The 22,767-nt window shown below is 40.2% G+C and overlaps 2 protein-coding genes and 1 long non-coding RNA gene across 13 annotated transcripts; 2 read left to right on the plus strand and 1 right to left on the minus strand.

Annotated features, from left to right (window-relative positions):
* Window positions 1–701: 701 nt before the first annotated feature.
* LOC105953225 (retinal-binding protein) lies at window positions 702–7,002 on the plus strand. Of its 10 annotated transcripts, none has more exons than XM_012976879.2 (15): window positions 702–1,023; window positions 1,197–1,324; window positions 1,426–1,546; window positions 2,148–2,304; window positions 2,388–2,466; window positions 2,757–2,797; window positions 2,928–3,044; window positions 3,143–3,223; window positions 4,211–4,273; window positions 4,407–4,458; window positions 4,860–4,934; window positions 5,231–5,281; window positions 5,445–5,480; window positions 5,562–5,636; window positions 6,755–7,002. In XM_012976879.2, the coding sequence occupies exons 1-15, from the start codon at window positions 861–863 to the stop codon at window positions 6,812–6,814; spliced, it is 1,299 nt and encodes a 432-aa protein (XP_012832333.1). In that variant the 5' UTR covers window positions 702–860; the 3' UTR covers window positions 6,815–7,002. The 10 variants fall into 10 exon arrangements, with proteins under 10 accessions (XP_012832333.1, XP_088681072.1, XP_012832332.1 ...); XM_088824946.1 differs by having other exon boundaries at window positions 5,234–5,281; XM_012976878.2 differs by having other exon boundaries at window positions 706–1,023; window positions 1,420–1,546.
* Window positions 7,003–7,772: 770 nt separating this feature from the next.
* Window positions 7,773–11,001, minus strand: LOC105953224 (protein SCARECROW). The gene is made up of 2 exons (XM_012976875.2): window positions 8,537–11,001; window positions 7,773–8,408 (listed from the first exon to the last, which is right to left on the minus strand). The coding sequence occupies exons 1-2, from the start codon at window positions 10,294–10,296 to the stop codon at window positions 7,940–7,942; spliced, it is 2,229 nt and encodes a 742-aa protein (XP_012832329.2). The 5' UTR covers window positions 10,297–11,001; the 3' UTR covers window positions 7,773–7,939.
* A 1,774-nt stretch (window positions 11,002–12,775) lies between these two features.
* LOC148767194 (uncharacterized) lies at window positions 12,776–22,355 on the plus strand. 2 transcript variants are annotated; one of them, XR_016034117.1, is made up of 3 exons: window positions 12,776–14,255; window positions 20,883–20,957; window positions 22,043–22,355. It is a non-coding gene; the product is annotated as an uncharacterized LOC148767194 (long non-coding RNA). The 2 variants fall into 2 exon arrangements; XR_016034116.1 differs by lacking the exon at window positions 22,043–22,355 and having other exon boundaries at window positions 20,883–20,959.
* Window positions 22,356–22,767: the final 412 nt, after the last annotated feature.

The raw sequence follows: 22,767 nt of genomic DNA on the forward strand, positions 1-22,767 counted from the left end.
ATCTCCGGATCTCATTTCACTTCATTTTCTTATTTTAAAAATAATGTTATATGTAACTAGTATAATCAAAATATTATGATGTATGTCTCTTTTAATAATTGGTTAAATTTTTAAAAATCGTAAGAATTAAATTGTAGATCATATGATTTAATCCTTTTTTTATAGGACCCAAACAGTAATCATCCCAAGTTTATTATAAATATTATAATAAACTAAAGTTTTCTTAAATCGTAAATCGTAAAATTTGATTGATTTGTGCTATTGACTATTTATTTTAGCATTTGAATCGACATATGTATGAATGAAATGAATCGTACGATTTGAAGCTTAAATTATAAGATTATCGGCTCGGTATTGCGAATTTTCGTAAATGAGTCACACGTGATTACAGCCGAGGAGGAGTCGAAGCATGTTGCTTTTGCGGCGGATATTTCGGATATTGCAAGAGAGATCTACTTTAGGGTTATATTTGCAATTTGGATGGAGGTGGTGGTAAGATGGAGTAAGTATAGGGGTGATTCTGCAAATTTCAGAACTATTTCAATCAGGGAGGTGGGTTTCGAGAAATTACAAATTGACCGAACCAGTAAACTAGGTTGAGAAATTATTGAGCCAAATATGTAATTATTCGTATCAAATTCATACTCTGACTTATTTTTTTTTTTACACGATACTCTGACTATTTTAATGTATACGTGATTAGTTAGGTCATGATTTATTATTTTAAAAATAATCGGTTTAAAGAGAGATTGATTCCGTCAAAACTGAGAAAAAGTTTGGGAGAATTAACAAGGTTTTGAGTGGATTTGGGTATCGAATAAGACGGGGGGTTCGATTGGATTGGATTGGATCGATAGAAAATGGTATCGACGGAGGGGCTGGTGCCCATAACAAGGTCTTTTCTGGCTTCGTACTACGATAACTACCCTTTTTCTCCTCTATCCAGTGACGTTTCCCGTCTCACTGATCAGATTTTTGCTATGGCTACCACCGATCTTCTTAAGGACTCTCCCCCCACCCAAGGTTTAGTTATTTTTCTTTCGGGTTTCGGGTTTCGGGTCTTTTCAATCCCGCTGTTCTGCTATCCAATTTTCCCTTTCTCTTTGATGCTTATTTGTTTTGATTTTTTTCCCTTTCTAATCTGCTGCTGGTTGGGGTTGTTTCTTATTTTTCACTTCGAATGTTGTATCTGCCAGGAGAAAGCTTATTGGTACAAGAAGCTGAACGCCAACCTCCTCACAAAGTTGATGAGAACATGTGGAAAAACCGTGAGCAGATTGAAGAGATCCTTTTCATGTTGGAACCAACTCATTGGCCCAGAGCGGTGAGTTTCTAAATTACTGATCAATTTATACTTTTCAGTAAGATAGAGGACTATTTACTCCCTTAAAGAACAAACACTCATTTATACAGTTTCAGCAACAGTCAACAGTTGAAGACGCTGAACTTGTCTCTCTGCTTGGGCGGCTTCAAGAAAATTTCAAATCTACCCTGAGCACTTTGGAGAGTTTTCAAGCCAAAAATTCCGAGTTTGTTTTCAACACAGGTTCACCAACGTAGCAACTTTAATCAACTACTTTACGAATGGCAATCATGTTAAATATAAGTTATTTGATTGGATAAAGATATACTCCACAGTATTTGCTTGGCCATTGGCTTCCCATTGAAGTTCTTTAATTTGCTTGATGAGGCAATTTATAGTTTTAGGAAGCCTCTGAAATGCTATGTAGCGTGCTCAATATCAGTTTTTATTAATCTCGGAATTGGAAAACATTTACTAGCTTGCATTAGATTTTCTCAAGTAAATTCATTATCCTAGTTTTTCTTGAGACCTTAAATTTTACATCATTGGCTTGGGAACCTCTGTATATCACATGCTGCAGTTTGTTAGCTTGAAAATGAAAATTTCAGATCTGGCATGTTGAAGCTGGGCACTTGCTAGTCAAGTATTGGAGTTCATGAAGTATTACTTACATTTGGCATATTCCAAAAATAGCAAGATTTCTGGAGAGTATTTTCTTGTAATTCATTATGTCTTCTATGTTCTGTATGTAATGAAGAATCAGGGTACCCTAGTTATTTATATCTATTTTCTAAGTTGGCATAGATGGGCTGTCAGTGAAAGTTGTTTTGTGTATATATTGCAGTTATGACCTATATGCCACAAGATTTTCGGGGTACAATAATCAGGCAACAGAGAGATCGCTCGGAGAGGAACAAACAGGCTGCAATTGATGCTTTAATTAGCTCTGGTGGAAGCATACGTGATAAATATGCTCTGCTATGGGAGCAACAGATGGAGCGGTAGGATTTCGCTCATTCCTTTGTGTTCTCTAGCACCAAAACTCAACTGAAATTGAACTTAAATCATTCATTTTTTTATGCAGAAGGAGGCAGTTAGCGGAGCTTGGTTCTGCAACAGGCGTCTATAAGACTCTGATGAAATACTTGGTTGGAGTGCCAGAAGTATGTCTTAGTTTGCTTGGTGATTCATTTTACAGAGAGGGTTTATGTTTATGGTGGTGCAAAGTCCTACTTTTTTATGTTCTCTGTAATTTTTTTGTTGTATTTCGTCTGTTCCCTTTTTTTTCATGTCTAATGGACACTTAAAAATTGGTGACTAATTGTCCAAGAGTCAAAACGTAGTGGGTTTTCCTTTTGTCTCACTATATCCTCACACCAGTCACACCATGTGCACCCGACCTTCTTGGTTGGTTTGATAGTTTATCTCACAATGATATGAGTGACTGTTGCAGGTTTTGATGGATTTTATTCGGCAAATAAATGATGATCAAGGGTATACACTTACATTTAATAAAATCTTGTAGAACCAAGTTTTCTATAGTCACTGACCAAATTCTTTGGAAGTTTGTGGGCCAAATAGTATTCCATGCCCTTATGTTCTGATTTCATAAGATTGTCACCAGGCCCATGGAGGAGCAGCGACAGCGATATGGACCACCTCTGTATAGCCTTACGAAAATGGCGCATAGCATCCGTCTGCTTCTCTCTCTGCTATGGGGCCGACTTGAAACTAGTAAATTGTGAGATTTGATAAAAAAATATTGAAAATCTGATAAATGTTAAATTTTGCGTGGTCCATATCTTACCCAATATTTTGTGTCACTTTTAAAATTCTCAGGCAGAAAAACCAAGTAGTCATTTTGGAAGAGGCAGCTGATGTCTACACTTCTGAGTTCCAAAGATTTATCAAATTTATTGGGTAATTTATCTTTCTTGCTCTTGGTTGTGCTAGTACCCCAGGAAATCCCTTTAGACCTTTGACATCTCATTCCTATTCAGATTTGGGAGTAAGAATTTAATTACTTTCATGTTGGTGTTTGTTGTTTCATTATAACCTTTTCATGTTTTCTGACTTGTGACTTGTGACTTCTGACTCGTGAGCATTATATATCTAGATTTTATATTCCAGGGATCTTAGTTGCAGATCATTGAACAGTATCCTCCTCCACTCTTCCTTGATAGTTATCCTTTCTATTCTGAATCTTGGCATTGTGAAGGAGATAGTGTTAACCGTTGCATTCTCTCGTTGGGTTTACAAATTGTTTCATTGATGACATGAACTTTAACTTGTCATCCATCCTTAGAAATATGCAGCCATTCTAGATGCAAGATATGTTGCCAATATGTAAGGTTTTGATGAATAGCTTTTCTTGTTAGCATCTGGAAGGGTCTGAAAATGGAATTAGTTACCTGATGTTGGAATAACAGCCTTTCCAATGGTCGGATAAGAATCAGTTCTCGAAGTGATTTTGGATCAGTTAGATGGAGACTAACATGGAAGGTTCCGTTTCTTGAAGAATTATTTCTTCTACTGGAGGGGTCTGCATATCGGAAGTTAATAATTGACTGACCAGAGCCGTAAAGAAATGAAATTTAGAACTAACTTAGAGAACAAAAGAGTAATTCTTTCTACCGATACTTTGTATCACACGCCGTATGTTGCATTAACATTGTTCACTGTATCTCAAATTATTTATGTCAGGTGGTGGTATTATTGTTATTTGAGTCTGCTGCTTCTATACTTGGTTCAGATTTCACCTCTTTGCATTTATTGGATTAAAATGGTTGAAAACCAAGTAATGGGAAAATGTGGCATTACAAAAGGGGTTTTTGTATTTGAGATTAAGTTCTTTTGCATTTGTTCTTGTTCATTGCGGATACATTAATATAATTTTTTGCTCTACAGGGAGGTTTTCACAAATTCCCCCTTTTTCATTACTGCAGAGGATGCCGGTACATTATCAATCAGGTCTGCACACACTACACTTATTGTTTGTTGAATTTCTGTAATGTGAGCAGGATGCTGAGTTGCTGACTATGTACAATATGGAAACTAATTAACTTTTTCTTGTGTTTGAATCCTTAACTTCCACGAAACACAGGAAAGATGATGACTACAAAGAAATAAGTGTTCCAGCTGGGAGTGCTCATGAGGTTTGTTTTCTAGACACGAGTCATATCCATACAACACAGTGTCCCTGTCTAAATGCATCCAACATCAACACCAATACATTCTACTATGTGGATATTGTCGCTTTATTATTCATCTACTTTTCTTGCTCTCAGTACAGTTTTAACCTGCATTCTGCTTCTTGAAACATTCTACTTTCTATCTTTAATAACATAAACCACTCAGCCAAAAGTGAATTTATTGTCTCATGGATAAACTAGTTTTTCAGCTGTCTATTTTGTGCCTGAATGGTATTTAAGGTGTCGTCCAATTGTTACAGCGGTTATGTTTTTCTTTTTTCTGAAAAAGTTTGCGTTGAAGAATTGTTATTACAGCGGTTTTGTTATCCTGTGCTGTTTGAATGGACTTTATCTTCTTCTTTTAGGTGTCTTTAACAGTGGAATCAGTAAATTCATACATTGCTTGGGATTTCTCACTGGTACAAGGCAAATTGAATGTGGTATTCTTCTTACAACATTTGCTAATTTCTTTATAATAATAATGCCACAAATACTGTCAAGAGAGATGGCAGACATACTTTTGCTGTGTTACAAGCATGTCACACTTGTCTATTCTTCTTTACCTCGTGTGTTAGATTTAATCAACAAAACTATCCCACAACAGTTTAATAACCCATATTTGAAAATTCAAGAGCAACATAGTTAAGTAGATTATTGTAGTTGAGGCAGAGGTGAGGCATCTTTTTGATGATGTCCAGTATCCATAGTATTGTTTTCTAAGTGGATAGTGTTCTAGCAGGATATAGGATTCAGCGTAGAGTGCACAAATCTTTCTGGGGAGAAAACTGTAAGTTCTTGAAGGTGCTAGTGCATCCCTATTTTGTATTCTTTGCCACTGCTTTTCTTACTAGCTACGACTCACTTCATCTTTTTCTTCCCTTTGGCTCTCTCTCCCACTTTTTGATACTAACTTTCATTGATTTTGGCCCTTACTGTTGGTTAAATCCAAGCTGATATTGCCGTATCAGCGTTATGAAGCTAACCAAGTGAGTATTGCTTTTCTTTAATTCTCTGTAGTACGGGCATGTGCAACTTTTAAACATTTAATTTCATTTTTCAAATGCCAGGGTAACTTTTGCACATGCGTTCCTGGAAACTACAAGCTTATCTGGGATAATTCGTACTCATCATTTTTTAAGAAGGTCGGTAAATAAATTTATGCCGAACAAGAATTTTCTGGTTCCATCATATGTTTATGGTTAGTATTAGTTGCTCAATACAGTGTACTTAGACACGGCCACGGGCCGGTTTTGGGCCCGGAACCGGCCCGAACCGGTCCGTTGACGGCCCAAACCGGCCCGTTGACCGAGTGAACCGGCCCGTCCTACCCGGTTCTGAGAAATGGTGAACCGTGAACCGCCGGGCCGGCCCGGCGGTTCATTTAAAAAAAAAAAATCAAAAAAATTCAAAAAAAAAAGCAAATAACGGCTAGTGAACCGGCCGTTATTTACTTTTTTTTGAATGCCCCCCCCCCCCCAATTTTTCCTATAAATTCGAAATCTTTAAAATTTTAATTTACTAATTCATAAAATATTTCAAAAAAAAAAAAAAAAAATTCAAAATTTCCGGGCCGACCCGGATAGGCCCCGGAACCGGCGGGCCGACCCGGCCCGTTGAACCGCCCATACTACGGGCCGGTTCCGGTTCTGGAAAATGTGAACCGTGAACCGGTTTGAACCGGCCCGTGGCCGTGTGTAAGTGTACTGATTGTTAGTGTCGTTTGCATTGCCATTGTTTTTGGAACTTTCGATGGGATTTTGTTTATCGTTGCAACTGGAAATTCCTTTCAGGACATATACAAGATATAGATGCAAGCAGAATGATGGTAGAAGCTATATTAGCATCTTATAAGCCCTAGTGGAGCCGTCCCGTTGATCCAATTTATGGATTTTAATCATAAATTGTATACTTGCTTGTAATACTAACCGTCCCTTTTCGCCCCGCTTCTAGATGTCATTCTTGAGAGTCTTAATCAAATAATGTTCCCCATGTTGTCTTCAACTTTAATAATTCCCCATATCCCTGCTAACTTACCCAATACTTACAACTGGCTAGTGTTAATTAGACTACATTCAGTGGTTGCAACATTCATACCCTTGAAACTTTCTGTGAACATCTGCTTGACTTGTAGAGATTTGGAATTTTCTTCAACCAATTATTTGAATATTATTTGTGAATGTTTTTTACGAATAAGTGACCCAACTTCCCTTTTCCCCCTTCCAACTCTGTTATGTGCTGATTGTGGCTTTGTTTGGTACAGGTCCTGCGGTACAAGGTGGACTGTATTCCCCCAGTTGTGGACTCTGTATCAATAGATTAAGAATTCCCCAAAGTGCATCGTGTTGTACTTGCATATGTTTTATTTGGTTGATCAGGTTGTGTTTCACGGTTTCTCAAGGGAGTTTGGGGATCTGCTAAAATTGTAATTCACACTAGTCTTTCCACCCTTGTTTTTTTAAGTCCTCTGTCTGTTGTGTCTAATGTTGTATATAGCAAAAACGTTTCAGATAGGGATGGCAATGGGGCGGGTATGGGGCGGGTTTTGCAATCCCCATCCCCATCGAAAATCCCCACGGGTATTAAAAGAATTCCCATACCCGCCCCATAAAATCCCCACGGATATCGGGGCGGGTAAAAATCCCCGTGTATTTTTTTTCTTTTCTTTTTTTTAATAAATAAATATGCACTTTACTTATAATTTAAAGATTTATTTCAACAAATAAATCATTATTTAATTATAATACTAATATTTAATTATATAATGGAAACCTAAAAATCCCCATTTTTAACTAATATTTAATATATTACTACTATTTAATTATTTATATTTAATATTATAATTAAAAAATATATATTATATATATAAATAATGCGGGGCGGGTACGGGGACGGGTACGGAGCGGGTCTACGGGGCGGGTATAGGCAAACCCATCCCCGTACCCGTACCCGGTCAAAAAAAAATTTCAATCCCCATACCCGCCCCATTTTTTTTCGGGGCGGGTAATACCCGAAAATTTCGGGGCGGGGCGGGGCGGGGCGGGGATCCGTCGGGGCGGGTCAAATTGCCATCCCTAGTTTTAGATCTCTTTGGAGAAGAATTAGAACTAAATTCTGTATTTATGCCCCGAAACTCGCGTTCGCCACTGTGGTTCAAGTGTCATATTTGGGGTTCACTCAGCATTAAAGACTGGATTTAGCCGCACATATATGAATAAGATCTGAGCGGAAATTGATGTCATGCTAAAGTTTCAAGTTTCTCAAAAAATGTGGATGGTGTGAGATCATAGAATTTTGAAATTTTAATTATTCAGTTGGACAAGAAAAAACACACCTCCAGCAAGAGCAGTTATACAATGAAACTAAATATAGAAAAAGCTACAAAATATTGTTTTTCAGATGGAGCAAACAAAAAGCTACAAAATATCGTTTTATAGATGGAGCATCACTAAAAGTGACGAGAGGCAGTATGAGTGGGGAAGGAAGGCCTCCAAGCAGAGGCAGTGAGCAAGCAGAGATCCTTCCAGCCAAGCTTGAGGGCGCCATTATCTTCGACCAAGGTGTAACCATCTGATGGGAACATTCCCAGAAGTAGCGTAGCTTGTGCTGCAGCATTGCCTGCCAAAGAGATACCCTTGAACCCACTTTGCTCGAGCTTCTCTCTCCAGTTGTTAAACTTCACCATACTAATACTAGTGCTACTTCTCGATGGCCCCCCAACACCCAACACGTTCCTTATCTCTCTTGACAACAATTGTTGTTCCACTATGTGTCTTTCCTCACTTTCTTCCCCATAGCAAGCTCCCAAAGAGTCAAACATGGCCGAATAATAGTGTATCGCTTCTACAAATCTTCCCAAGAAAGAACCCGCGTGGCTTAAGTCTTGCTCCACAACCGTCACCACTTTAGGACATAATCTGAAACCCGGCCCCAAACAAAAACAAGTTTTTTTATCGATAAGAAATCTTGTTATTATTGATCAACAATATTTGGTAACTAACAAATATATATAAATGTATATTGAAGTAGGTGGTAAATATACTACCTCTGCAGGAGCGAGAGGGTATTGGTGTCTGATCCAGTAACATCATAGAGAGAATGCTGCAACCAGTGAACAGCAACAGCCTCCCTCTTGCTCACATTCAACCTTTCTGGGTTGAGGTTGCCAACTCGCTCAGCGACAGGCGAAAACTCGAATGGCAGTCCCAATTTCTCAGCAAAATCGGACAGACGCTTGCCAGTGGCTTCTAGGGCGTCAGTGGAATTGCCCAAACCGGTGAGGCGGACAAAGGGAGGCCCACCTGGGCGAGATGCAAGAATGTGAAAGAGACCCGGCCACTGTAGGCCTTGCATTATGTCGAGGTCTATAATGTGGACCCTATCTTCTCTCTCAAATGCTTCTTGAATGGCTTGGTTAGCTGTGAAATGAGAAAACTTGACAAAGGGGCTAATCCCGTTGAAGACTTGGAAGGCGGAAGCCATCTTCTGGCTGTGTGGTACAGTTGGCAGGGCTGTGTATATTCCCAAGCAGGAGCTCACTAATCTAGCAGACATGGCCTCAGAGAAGTATGCAGCCACACGCTGTGCAGACGTCCCAAAGGGGGTTGCGAGCTGGGATATTTCCAAGAGCATGGTGTTAGCCTCTTCCAAATTGTCAGCTGATACTGCCTCGGCACACTGTAAAAGTAAGGTTAAGAGGTGTAGACCTTGTTCATCTTTTTGTTTCTGACGAATTTCCTCTTTCCTCTCCTTAATAATAAGACTAGGTGGAGACGTAGCAGCGGCAGCAGCAGTTGTGGTTAGACGATCATTCTGCTGTTCGGGAGGAGAAACTACACAAAGAGTGGGTGCTGTGGAGGTGGTGGTGGTGGTGGCAGGATTAAAAGTAGAAGCGATGACCATGTTTTGAAGGTGGTAGGGGTTCCCAGGTGGGGATGGGCAGTCGAGCATCAATAAGCTGTTATTAATGGACAAGATGGGGGGAGGAGGCTTTGAAATTAATCTGGCTTGGTGGTCTTGATCAGTAGTGAGAGAGCGGAGTCTATATTCGAGAAGGGTTGCAAGATTGGGGTTGCAAGGGTGTATGATCTCTCTGACGTTGAGTATGAGTTGGTGAATGGAGACGTGATTGGAGGAGCCCTGGATCAGATCTTTTATGATGCCGTCGATCCATGCCGTAGTCGTAGCCGTAGCCGTAGTAGTGTCCTCCATCATCACAGGGTTTCTATCTGGAGGGAACAAAGGAAGGCCGGAGAATACACAAACAGAAGGGGCAGCACCACTACTAGTCGTAGTATTAGTCATGGAATTGGAGTCCATGAAATTATTATTATTATTATTATTATTATTATTATTCTTATTCGTTGAAGCAGAAGCAGAAGCAGAAGCCGCAGCAGCAGTATTGTCTGACCCAGATCCGGACGTCATTAATATATTGACATTAGACGATGATGATGATGATGGCATCATCATCATCGTCCCAGTGGAGTAGTTGGGAACGACTAATTGTTGTGGTATTGGATTAGGAACACTAATATTATTAATATTATTATTATTATTAGCCAGTAGTACTGGTGAGTAATTATCGGCGTTTACCTGACCTACTGTTCGGCGAGGAAATCTGGCGGCGGCGGCGTGTAGCTCCATCTCGGACGCCGCCCTCTTCCGAGCCACCATCTTGCTGCCTTGAGGAGGACTAACTGTATCTGTTGGATTTCTGGAGGGGTTGTTATTACTGACTAGTCCTGGAGTTTCACCGGCGGCAGTACCGCCGCCATTAATGGCAGCGAAAGCTTTTGCCGCCATTTATATGCGATGATGGATGATCTGTGTATCTATCTTTCTCCTAGAAGAAAAATGCATCTATATATCTAGTAAAGTAAGTGTGTATGTAGTAAGGAAGAGGATCTAACAAGAAGATAGAGGCGCAAAGGTTCAGACAGGAGCTAGCATATATAATTGGGATTCTGTGGTCTCACATCTCTCTCTCTCTCTCTCTCTCTTCCCCATCTATCTATCTATATTCTCTCTCTCACACACACGGAGACACACACAAACATCAAACTGATATACAACAAAGCACAACAATCCTAGCTAATTAATTAACCCAGCACAACATTCTAGGGCTCGCTTGCATCATGATCATGTGATGAGGCGGGGTTAATTTAAACAACACAAAGAAATATAATATAATATAAATCTCCCTCCCTCTTCGGACATCGATTAACAAATAATTGCCTCAATACTATTAGTAATGAAGGTTAATATCATAAATGGAATGGACGGATGGTTTGATGATTTTTGAATCCCCTCTTTTCTTTTTGCCACCCTCTCTCTCTCTCTCTCTCTCTCTCTCTCTCTCTCCCTCCCTCTCACTCTCTCACACTGTGGTGGACAGGTACGTGTTTGGGTGCGTTCTGTTGTGTTGTGTGTCTGTCTTTGAGCATTTGACTTTTGTGTGGGAAACTTCCTAGTTTGCTTTTTGCCATTTTCCATAACCCTCGAATATAATGCCTGCGACATCGAGCTCCCCGATTTTCCTTTATTTATTAGTTATGTTACTACTTTCTTCATTTTTTTATTTTCCTAGGAACTCTCTCTCTCTCTCTTCATAAATTATCTCTCTACTTTAATAGCTAATATTACCAATTTCTATATTTTTTCTCCAAAATTATCTTCAATAAAAATTTGAATTAAACAAATATATCTGATGATGCTAAAATGTTAGCTCACCTAGGGTGGTGTAGAAAACGAACTGGGAGAGCAAAGCAGATCAGTAGCTTGACAACTTGATGATCCTGAGGTACCTGCGATCATAGAACACATAAGCTAAGCCGGGGGTTGATCCGGCGGAAACCCCTCCAACGCTCAAGTCAGACGTGCTGATCATAGAAATAGTCCAGAGAATACCATTAGTAGTATTGCTCAGATAATAGGACGTACCTTAATAAAATGAGTAAAACCTCTATTTATATGTCGTTTATTGGGTTGGGTTTGCTTTGTTGGGCCCAAACCTTACTTGAAGGTGTTTGGGCCTCGGTGATATTAGTCTTCGATATTGGGCTCGTAGCCCAGTAGGTAAAGAAATTGTAGGCCCATTGGGTTGGCCCAATTAGGCATATCATTAAGCCCCCCACTCTCGAGTCGATGTGGGGGCCATGTTGTGATGGGTCTCAAATCGTGTCGAGAGTAAAAATTGTAGAAGTCGATCGTTGGCGTATGGCCTAATGGTATGCGAAAACGCGTTGGAGCGTGTGTCGGAGGGGCGTGAATGCGCGTTGGCGCATAGCGCGACAAGGTCGTCGCGATGTAAGTTAATTGAGTCGTCGGTTTTGTCCCGCGACGATGTAGTAGCGAATTATCTCCTCGTGAGAGTTGTCTTGTCGCGGGGTAATAGTGCTGATCGAGTTATCTCCTCGTGGGAGTTGTCTCGCGATAATGTAGTAGCACGGATCAAGTAATCTCCTCGTGGGAGTTGTCTATGGGGTAATCGAGTTGATCGAGTTACGTCCTCGTGGAAGTTGTCTCTAGGGTAATCGAGTTGATCGAGTTACGTCCTCGTGGATGTTGTCTCACGATAATGTAGTAGCACGGAGCTAGTATTCTCCTCGTGGGAGTTGTTATTTTTCGACATTGTCAATGTTTTGACGCGTTGCTTATATGTGTTTACATATAGCCTTGTGCGTGATGTACTTGAGGAGGGGATTTGACTCTCAAGATTTTTTTTATGGGGGTCGTGCCCCTTGTTAGACCTCGTGGGTCTTAAGTATGTTTGGACCGTGGCCACGTTTTAATGAATGACCCATCGAAAACAAGTAGATAAATTTGAGTAATCAAGCTGGCCAGGCTATATAGATTCTCATAATGTCTCTAAGTGCTTCTAGGGTTGTAATCGTGCTAACTTGAGCTTGTGATTATATAGTGAATTTCGGGCGAGTTGTCTCCTCATGGGAGTTGTCTCGCGGTGAGTAATATTTATCGAGTGAGGTGGTTGCACGTGGGAGTTGCCTTGCAACGGATTTGTAGTATCGAGCGAGTTGGCTCCTCGTGGGAGTTGTCTCGTTGCGGGTTGTGGTACCGAGCGAGTTGGCTCCTCGTGGAAGTTGTCTCGCTGCGGGTTCGTAGTACCGAGCGAGTTGGCTCCTCGTGGGAGTTGCCTCGCTGCGGGTCGTAGGATGAAGCGAGTGGTCTCCTCGTAGGAGTTGTCTCGCAAGGGAGTTGTAGGAGCATCAGATGGCGCGCGACTGAGGAGCGCGCGGACTGAGGTCGCTGTAACAACCCGTAATTTGCATTAGATTATTTTAATAATAATAGCTATTATTTTATTAATAATTAAATATGATATTTGTTATAAGATAAGAGTGATAAGATCAGATGGAATTTTCTCTAGCAGATGACATTCCACCGCCTTAACCCTTCTCTTATCACTTCACGTTTCTCTCTCTCTCTATATTGATTGTTGGCTGAAATCCCCAACTCTTCTCTCTCCCTCACCGTCTCTCTCTTTCTCTCTATCTTCCTCTCTCTCTCTCTCTCTCTCTCTCTCTCTCTCTCTCTCTCTCTCTCTCTCTCTCTCTCTCTCTCTCTCTCTCTCTCTCTCTCTCTCTCTCTCTCTCTCTCTCTCTCTCTCTCTCTCTCTCTCTATATTCCTCTCTTCCTCTATCGGCTCTTGGGCTGGAATTGCAGAAATTTTACAGCAAAACTCGAGTAATATGAGAGGTGCCGTTGGAAATCTCAAGACGCAGCTCTCTTGTGGTGATGGATTTCACCGGCGATGACGAGCGGTGGTGGCTGGAATCGGGCAAAGAAAACGAGCCGTCCAGAACCCGAATTTCAGCCGTTGGTCCTTCAAAGAATTAATTGAATGGATTCCTTAAAGGTGGAATCTCGACGATCAGGTCCCATCATTAGAAACCTTACGATGTTACCTTTCTATTGGTGGTGGTTCTCGATGGTTTGCACCGCCGGTGGTCGCCGGAGTTTGGTGAGAAGTCAGCCTGCTCGCTGGGATTTTGGGGAAGCAAAATCTGCTGCCGCACCTGTTTTTGGAGCCAAAATCGAAGGGTTTGGAGTAAGAATTTGGGAATAATTCCTTCACAAAACTCGTAGAGGAGATCGTAAACTATAAGTAAGTGTTCAATTGTATCGAATTAGAGTATTTAATATACGTGTTTTAGAGGTCGGAATCCGATGACAGTAATCTGCCGGAAACAGGGCAGTTTTGAGTGTCTTCTTGCGGGACTCTTTTCGATATGTTGGGATCATAATTTGGGCTGTATGTCTTCAGGAAACTTGTAGATTAAATTGTCAGGTTTCATTTGATGTATTATTTGGACAATTTGGATAACCGTACAATTTGTTATGATTTTTCAAACGGACTGCGACAGCAAACGAAATTATCCGAAAATCTGGCAGGTTTATGTGTTCATCTTTCGGGGTTGTTATTGACGGGTTATGTTGTTAATTTGGGATTAAAGTCTTCAGTGAACTTGTAGATACAGATGTTATCTTTAAATTTATATATCGTTTAGGTCATTCGGATAAGTACGACGACCGCAGTGATTATTTGAATAAATTGTCGCGAGAAGCAATTCTTAGTATATGTTTAAGAAATTGACTATGTCATATAGTGGAGGGTAGTATGACTATATTACTGTTCGGAATCTTATTTAGTTCTAATATTTGCATAGGTGTTGAGCGTAGTAAAGCTCTCACTCAAGGTTTAAGCTTAAAGATGCACCTATAGAACTAGCATTGGACTCCAGGTGAGAAACTATGACTCCTTATCCAATTTCTTTCCTGCGCTTAATATCTCCTTTGTTTGAACCAGATATATTATCCATCTTGAATCCTTTAATGCATTGATTATATTTTTCTTGGAATATGATCCTTAATGTTCTGCGAGCATATTCGTTTCCTTGGCTCGAACTTGGAACCTTGATCTTGTTCTTGAAAATCTTGAACTTGTCAATTCTCTTGGTTGCTATGTTCACGGCTAAGTCCTATACTTGATTCCCTGGCCTGAACATTTTCCTTGAATCGATATTGAACTATATTTATTCTCAAAATCCGGTCATGAATGCTTTCCGAGAATAAATATTTCGTTGGCTCGAACTTGAATCTCATGTTTATTGAATTCATTGAAATCTTGATATACTCGCTCTTGGAACCTGACATGGAATTTATTATTCTTCTTGAATTCCATATTCACGACAATTCTTCATTGGCTTGAATTGAAATCTGAACATGTTCATTATCCTGAGACTTGATATTCAATTATCATGATCGTGACTTATCTTGTGAATGATTGACTTGATTCTTGAATTGATTCTTGAAATGAATGACTTGATATTCCTAAAAGGAATGATATTGATTCTTGAACCTACTGTCCCCACCCTTGAGGACGCTCTTGGGGGAGCTGGGCCCTAGGACCATTTCGGCAAGACGATCGGGCAGTATTGGGCTGACGATGACTGGTCTCCCGAATGGTACCTCCTGATGGTTCGGACTCACGTTCGTTTGGAGTTAAACGTTCCTGAGCCGGATCGGCACGTTCCGGTCGTGCCTCCTGCCTGTTTCCGACCGAGTGGCCACTCGGGACGGAGTGGAGGGATAAGGATGTCATATGATTTTATTTGTTGGGAGTTACAAGGTTGGAGACCCCACCAAATATTGAACTCAAGCCGTACATGTTACACTCTTGTACATGTTACACTTATGTTAATGAAATTCTTGTAAAGTCTCTCGTTATATGTTCTGTTCTGTTGATTCTCATCATACTCATGGATCATATGTGTTTCACTAAGTCATTCGGACTTATTCGTTTCTCCTTTCTGATATTAATGCGCAGGTAAAAGAAAGACTTAGACCTAAATTTTCATACTAAGAGTTAAAGCTCGTGTATGCCTCTGACTAGTCTCGTCGAGAGGTACCTTTAATGATATGATGTTCCGTATAGGCATCTCTTGATCTAGAATTTTGTAATAGAGTAAGTGGTGTCGAAGTCACTTGTAATATAATCCCTTTTTGTAAACACGATGGTATAGATATTGGGGGTTTAATGTTTTGATCATCGAAATTTTGAGGAGCATATTTGGGGTCATTGAATGTACTGCATGTTGAGTGGTGTTCCGCCACGAGGTGTCTGCTTCTCGGGGCGGGGCGCTACAGGTGGTATCAGAGCTTTGGGTTGGTAGAGCTTTCGGTCGGTAGAGCTTTGGGTTAGTTAGCTTTGGGTTGGTAGAGCTTTCGGTCGGTAGAGCTTTGGGTTAGTTAGCTTTGGGTTGGTAGAGCTTTGGGTTGGATGCCCGGGCGATGATGGAAAGGGATCTTTGAGAATTGTAGAGCTATGAATTGAATCTTGGGAGATTGAGAAGATAGGTAGTAATCGAGTATTAGAGGCATTGAGATGATAATTTAGCGTCTATTACCGATATAGATAGTGAGGAATACCCCGTAGAAATATCTATCATACGCGACCTGAGATGCAGTATGAGATTCTTGGTTCTTTTTGTTACTTCAGTTGGCTTCCAATTCTCCGATGTTGTTTATCTCGAGTGAGTTTCCTAGTTTCACTTGAATTTGGTAACACCTTTTCTTGTAGACGTCCCATTCCATTTTACTTCATAACTTGACTTCCTTATCCAAACCATATTATCTCGTTTTGAGTATTGAATTACGGTGAACCAAATATTCGGGAGTTCTTTTGTTCACTCCTTATCATTCCAATGAATTCAAGTTTGATTCGTTGGCCTATATTGTCTAATTTCATTTGTTGATCGTAATCGATTCTCTTATCTCATTTTAATACCTCATAGTCTTAGTTACCAATTTTATGAGGTTTCGTACCCCTTCAAATTCCGCATGGTTTGGATTATCTCTTGTTTTGAAGCCCCTTACCTTATTGTGCTACCATCTCCACCTTCTATCCTTTGTAAATATTCTATGGTTCCGGCTTATCTATTTGCCGAGACTTCTTATCCAGTTCACTCCATCTTTAGTGTTCAATTATTTTGAATACCATATGATTTTGGTCATGTTCTTGTGAGGTTCCTTATTTTTTCCACTACCATCTGCTTTTGATAATTGTGAGGTTTTCTATCTCTTTGAACACTCTAGTTTCGGCTAATCTATTTGTCGAGACTTTTTATTTCCTTGAATATTTCTTTACTTATTCCATATATACTACTCCATTTTCAATGTTCCAATTTTCTTGAATATCTCTTGACTTTGGTCACGTACCTTTGAGGTCCCTATTCTCGTTTGATTTGGCTATACCTTTGTTATTATTTTAATGTCGGGTGAATCTTTCTACTTATGTTTGAGGTTCTTGTTCTTTTGGCCTCAAAATTCAATTCTTGTACATGTATTGTTCCATTGTTATTATTGATCACAATGGAAATCCCATATCTCATTTCAAAACTCCATATCTCATTTCAATACTTCGGCATCTCGGTTACCTACTTTTTCAGGTTTCTGATTCTTTGAATACAATATTGTTTAACTATCTTACTTCCTTCCCACTATTGATCACGAGTGAGGTATCTGATCTCGTTTGAATGCCTCGATATCCTTGTTCCGTTCTTTTTTGAGATTTCTCATCTCATTTAATACTTTTTTGATTTAGATAGCCTATTCTGTGAGGTTTCTTATCCCTTTGAAACCCTGTGTTTCGACTTCTTTATATCGCTTCTATTTGTTCACTCTCACTCATAGGTCATGATTATTGATAATTCAAGGTAAAAGTTTGGACCTTGTTTGGGCAATGTCGTGTAATATGACTATGGTTGTATGCATCTATTGTTATATCATCTAATGGATTCGACTTGGAATAGTTTCGACGATTATCTTACTCAACGGAAAAAGGTTATGTAGTTATCGCGACTTAGTAATTCTATAGAGTTTGTTGACTCTTAGGTATCTTGAGCATTTTGAATTCTTGATTCTAATCGTCAGGGTACAGGGAGCTAAGTGCTATGTAGGGCAAAGTGCTACCCAATGGGAGCCACCTCTTAATCTTGCATGAGCCACCTCTAGAGTCCCTAGTGTCCGACAAGTCAGCTATAGCTTGACATTGGATTATCAGTTTTTGCAATTCTATTTGGTTAATATCAAGAGCCAAGTGCTATGTGAAGAAGGTGTTTAATGTACAACACCTTTGTCAATAACACCGTAGAGGATTGCACTTTTCTTTGTAAGTTGGGAACGACAACTACAAGAATTTGTCCTTCATGATCAGCTTGCTATAAATAAGTTTTGCCCGTCATGTAGTTTGGTTGAAGTAATTCACCATCGACATTGATAGACATAGTGTGTATAATGTTTCGAACGCGATTAGAGCATACTTAGTGTCGAAGAATGACATTAGACTAGTTCACCTATGTTGGAAATAGTCGTGAATTGAATGAATTCAGGCTACTCAATTGTCGGATATTCTGAGTCATGACTTCTCTATGATAAGTATTTATTAGGCACGCGGTTGCGAAACCGCCGGAAGATTGTATCAACCGTTGCCTGGTCGACCTACTTTTTGAAAACCTTTCTTTGCGAACTCCATCTATAATCAAGCTCTTAGTGTCCAATGTTGATACCATAAGTAAATCAGGCTTCGCCGTCCTCTTTGATTGCAATTGTGGTGCATTCAATTCCACTTTATGTAGACCAATGAGAAGAGAATTTTTGTGGACCGGGAAAGTAGTTGCCTCCTTGTCTCCTGAAGAGAATTTAGATCCGAAATCTATCTCTTGTAGCTAACTCACATTATCTCGATATAGATTATGAGTCATCTCGTTCTTATGAAAGCAACTATCTGCGATATGGGACAAAATTTCAGCTTGGTACGAGAAACGTTCTCAAAACTAACTTCTCGTTTGAGTGGATGACTGGAAACATTGAAGGAACCTTGAGAACATATAACGCAGATTATGGTGATAATTGGGAATCTATCAAGCTGGAATACAAACATTTCGCAGTGTTCATGGAATAAAGTGTCAATCGAGTTTGCAATTCAAGACTAGATGAGCGGCGAATAACCAACGATAGCAAACACAAGGGGTGGTGATTGGAGATCGTAGGGATGCTACGGTAAAGTTCAACTTATCGAATAAAGATCAAAGTCTACACGAGATCGTCAAAAGAGCTATGCATATGTGGAACTAGATATATAATTCTAATTACCACAAAGATTCGACCGAAACGGAGGAGAAGAAACACATTCTCTTGAAGAATGTGACACGGATAACTAGGGAGAGATTTAAAGATTCGAACGATATCAGACCCTTATTAATCCCTTTCATTCCTCTCATCAGACCATTTGTAGCACTCCTAGCTACAACCCTAACTCGATTGTTTCCCCATAATTGATGTACCTCACAGGTCCCATTAATTGGTTGACGAACCGTATCTCGGCCTTCAACATCTAGAACATTATAAATATTCAGCATGTTGCTCGACAGTAATGCTACATCGAGTATGAGACCGATGAATTGGATAATATTTCTAATGAAGTCGCGGATATTAAGGTTTCACGAGCAGTAGTTCCTAGTACTACCTCAGATTTGAATTGAATAAGTAATTTCGAATTCATTACGATAATAGTTTGACTCGTTATCCAAGTCAATTCTAAGATTGGGAAGATACTGATTGTCATGGAAATAATTCGTAGAGGTTTGAAGGACTAAGTTAACACTATTTCGATCAATCTCAGATATTATTCCTTGAAGAAACCGTAGCTTGGGAATAACTTATCATATAAATAGGGATTGATCCCTATTTCGGCACCAACCTCCTAGAGACTACCCGCATAAGTGTATTCCTCTTGATAACGAATTCCTCAATCACAAGACTTGAAGGTATTATGGAGAGACCACCAAGTTGAAGCAATGGATGAGCGAGTAGAGAATTTTTCGGAAATTGCATTTCCATGTTCGAATAATAGTGGAGAATCTGGGGACCAGATTCTTTGAAGGAGGGAAGAGTGTAACAACCCGTAATTTGCATTAGATTATTTTAATAATAATAGCTATTATTTTATTAATAATTAAATATGATATTTGTTATAAGATAAGAGTGATAAGATCAGATGGAATTTTCTCTAGCAGATGACATTCCACCGCCTTAACCCTTCTCTTATCACTTCACGTTTCTCTCTCTCTCTATATTGATTGTTGGCTGAAATCCCCAACTCTTCTCTCTCCCTCACCGTCTCTCTCTTTCTCTCTATCTTCCTCTCTCTCTCTCTCTCTCTCTCTCTCTCTCTCTCTCTCTCTCTCTCTCTCTCTCTCTCTCTCTCTCTCTCTCTCTCTCTCTCTCTCTCTCTCTCTCTCTCTCTCTCTCTCTCTCTCTCTATATTCCTCTCTTCCTCTATCGGCTCTTGGGCTGGAATTGCAGAAATTTTACAGCAAAACTCGAGTAATATGAGAGGTGCCGTTGGAAATCTCAAGACGCAGCTCTCTTGTGGTGATGGATTTCACCGGCGATGACGAGCGGTGGTGGCTGGAATCGGGCAAAGAAAACGAGCCGTCCAGAACCCGAATTTCAGCCGTTGGTCCTTCAAAGAATTAATTGAATGGATTCCTTAAAGGTGGAATCTCGACGATCAGGTCCCATCATTAGAAACCTTACGATGTTACCTTTCTATTGGTGGTGGTTCTCGATGGTTTGCACCGCCGGTGGTCGCCGGAGTTTGGTGAGAAGTCAGCCTGCTCGCTGGGATTTTGGGGAAGCAAAATCTGCTGCCGCACCTGTTTTTGGAGCCAAAATCGAAGGGTTTGGAGTAAGAATTTGGGAATAATTCCTTCACAAAACTCGTAGAGGAGATCGTAAACTATAAGTAAGTGTTCAATTGTATCGAATTAGAGTATTTAATATACGTGTTTTAGAGGTCGGAATCCGATGACAGTAATCTGCCGGAAACAGGGCAGTTTTGAGTGTCTTCTTGCGGGACTCTTTTCGATATGTTGGGATCATAATTTGGGCTGTATGTCTTCAGGAAACTTGTAGATTAAATTGTCAGGTTTCATTTGATGTATTATTTGGACAATTTGGATAACCGTACAATTTGTTATGATTTTTCAAACGGACTGCGACAGCAAACGAAATTATCCGAAAATCTGGCAGGTTTATGTGTTCATCTTTCGGGGTTGTTATTGACGGGTTATGTTGTTAATTTGGGATTAAAGTCTTCAGTGAACTTGTAGATACAGATGTTATCTTTAAATTTATATATCGTTTAGGTCATTCGGATAAGTACGACGACCGCAGTGATTATTTGAATAAATTGTCGCGAGAAGCAATTCTTAGTATATGTTTAAGAAATTGACTATGTCATATAGTGGAGGGTAGTATGACTATATTACTGTTCGGAATCTTATTTAGTTCTAATATTTGCATAGGTGTTGAGCGTAGTAAAGCTCTCACTCAAGGTTTAAGCTTAAAGATGCACCTATAGAACTAGCATTGGACTCCAGGTGAGAAACTATGACTCCTTATCCAATTTCTTTCCTGCGCTTAATATCTCCTTTGTTTGAACCAGATATATTATCCATCTTGAATCCTTTAATGCATTGATTATATTTTTCTTGGAATATGATCCTTAATGTTCTGCGAGCATATTCGTTTCCTTGGCTCGAACTTGGAACCTTGATCTTGTTCTTGAAAATCTTGAACTTGTCAATTCTCTTGGTTGCTATGTTCACGGCTAAGTCCTATACTTGATTCCCTGGCCTGAACATTTTCCTTGAATCGATATTGAACTATATTTATTCTCAAAATCCGGTCATGAATGCTTTCCGAGAATAAATATTTCGTTGGCTCGAACTTGAATCTCATGTTTATTGAATTCATTGAAATCTTGATATACTCGCTCTTGGAACCTGACATGGAATTTATTATTCTTCTTGAATTCCATATTCACGACAATTCTTCATTGGCTTGAATTGAAATCTGAACATGTTCATTATCCTGAGACTTGATATTCAATTATCATGATCGTGACTTATCTTGTGAATGATTGACTTGATTCTTGAATTGATTCTTGAAATGAATGACTTGATATTCCTAAAAGGAATGATATTGATTCTTGAACCTACTGTCCCCACCCTTGAGGACGCTCTTGGGGGAGCTGGGCCCTAGGACCATTTCGGCAAGACGATCGGGCAGTATTGGGCTGACGATGACTGGTCTCCCGAATGGTACCTCCTGATGGTTCGGACTCACGTTCGTTTGGAGTTAAACGTTCCTGAGCCGGATCGGCACGTTCCGGTCGTGCCTCCTGCCTGTTTCCGACCGAGTGGCCACTCGGGACGGAGTGGAGGGATAAGGATGTCATATGATTTTATTTGTTGGGAGTTACAAGGTTGGAGACCCCACCAAATATTGAACTCAAGCCGTACATGTTACACTCTTGTACATGTTACACTTATGTTAATGAAATTCTTGTAAAGTCTCTCGTTATATGTTCTGTTCTGTTGATTCTCATCATACTCATGGATCATATGTGTTTCACTAAGTCATTCGGACTTATTCGTTTCTCCTTTCTGATATTAATGCGCAGGTAAAAGAAAGACTTAGACCTAAATTTTCATACTAAGAGTTAAAGCTCGTGTATGCCTCTGACTAGTCTCGTCGAGAGGTACCTTTAATGATATGATGTTCCGTATAGGCATCTCTTGATCTAGAATTTTGTAATAGAGTAAGTGGTGTCGAAGTCACTTGTAATATAATCCCTTTTTGTAAACACGATGGTATAGATATTGGGGGTTTAATGTTTTGATCATCGAAATTTTGAGGAGCATATTTGGGGTCATTGAATGTACTGCATGTTGAGTGGTGTTCCGCCACGAGGTGTCTGCTTCTCGGGGCGGGGCGCTACAGTCGCTCTGAGCGAATTGTCTCCCCGTGGGAGTTATCTCGAAACGGGTTGTATGGCCGAGCGAGTTGTCTCCTCGTGGGAGTTGTCTCGCTGCGGGTTGCAGTACCGAGCGAGTTGGCTCCTCGTGGGAGTTGTCTCGCTGCGAATTGTGGGACGGGCGAGTGGTCTCCTCGTGGGAGTTATCTCGCTATGGTTATGAGACCCGAGGGAGTTGGCTCCTCGTGGGAGTTACCTCGCAAAGGGTTATAGGACGGAGCGAGTGGTCTCCTCGTGAGAGTTATCTCGCTATGGTTTCGTAGACCCGAGGGAATTGGCTCCTCGTGGGAGTTATCTCGCTGCGGGTGGTAGTACTGAGCGAGTTGGCTCCTCGTGGGAGTTGTCTCGCAAGCCCCCCACTCTCGAGACGA

This window comes from Erythranthe guttata, chromosome 10 (genome assembly GCF_056151865.1).
Source record: "Erythranthe guttata isolate IM_541 chromosome 10, IM_541, whole genome shotgun sequence".
Lineage (NCBI taxonomy): Eukaryota > Viridiplantae > Streptophyta > Magnoliopsida > Lamiales > Phrymaceae > Erythranthe > Erythranthe guttata.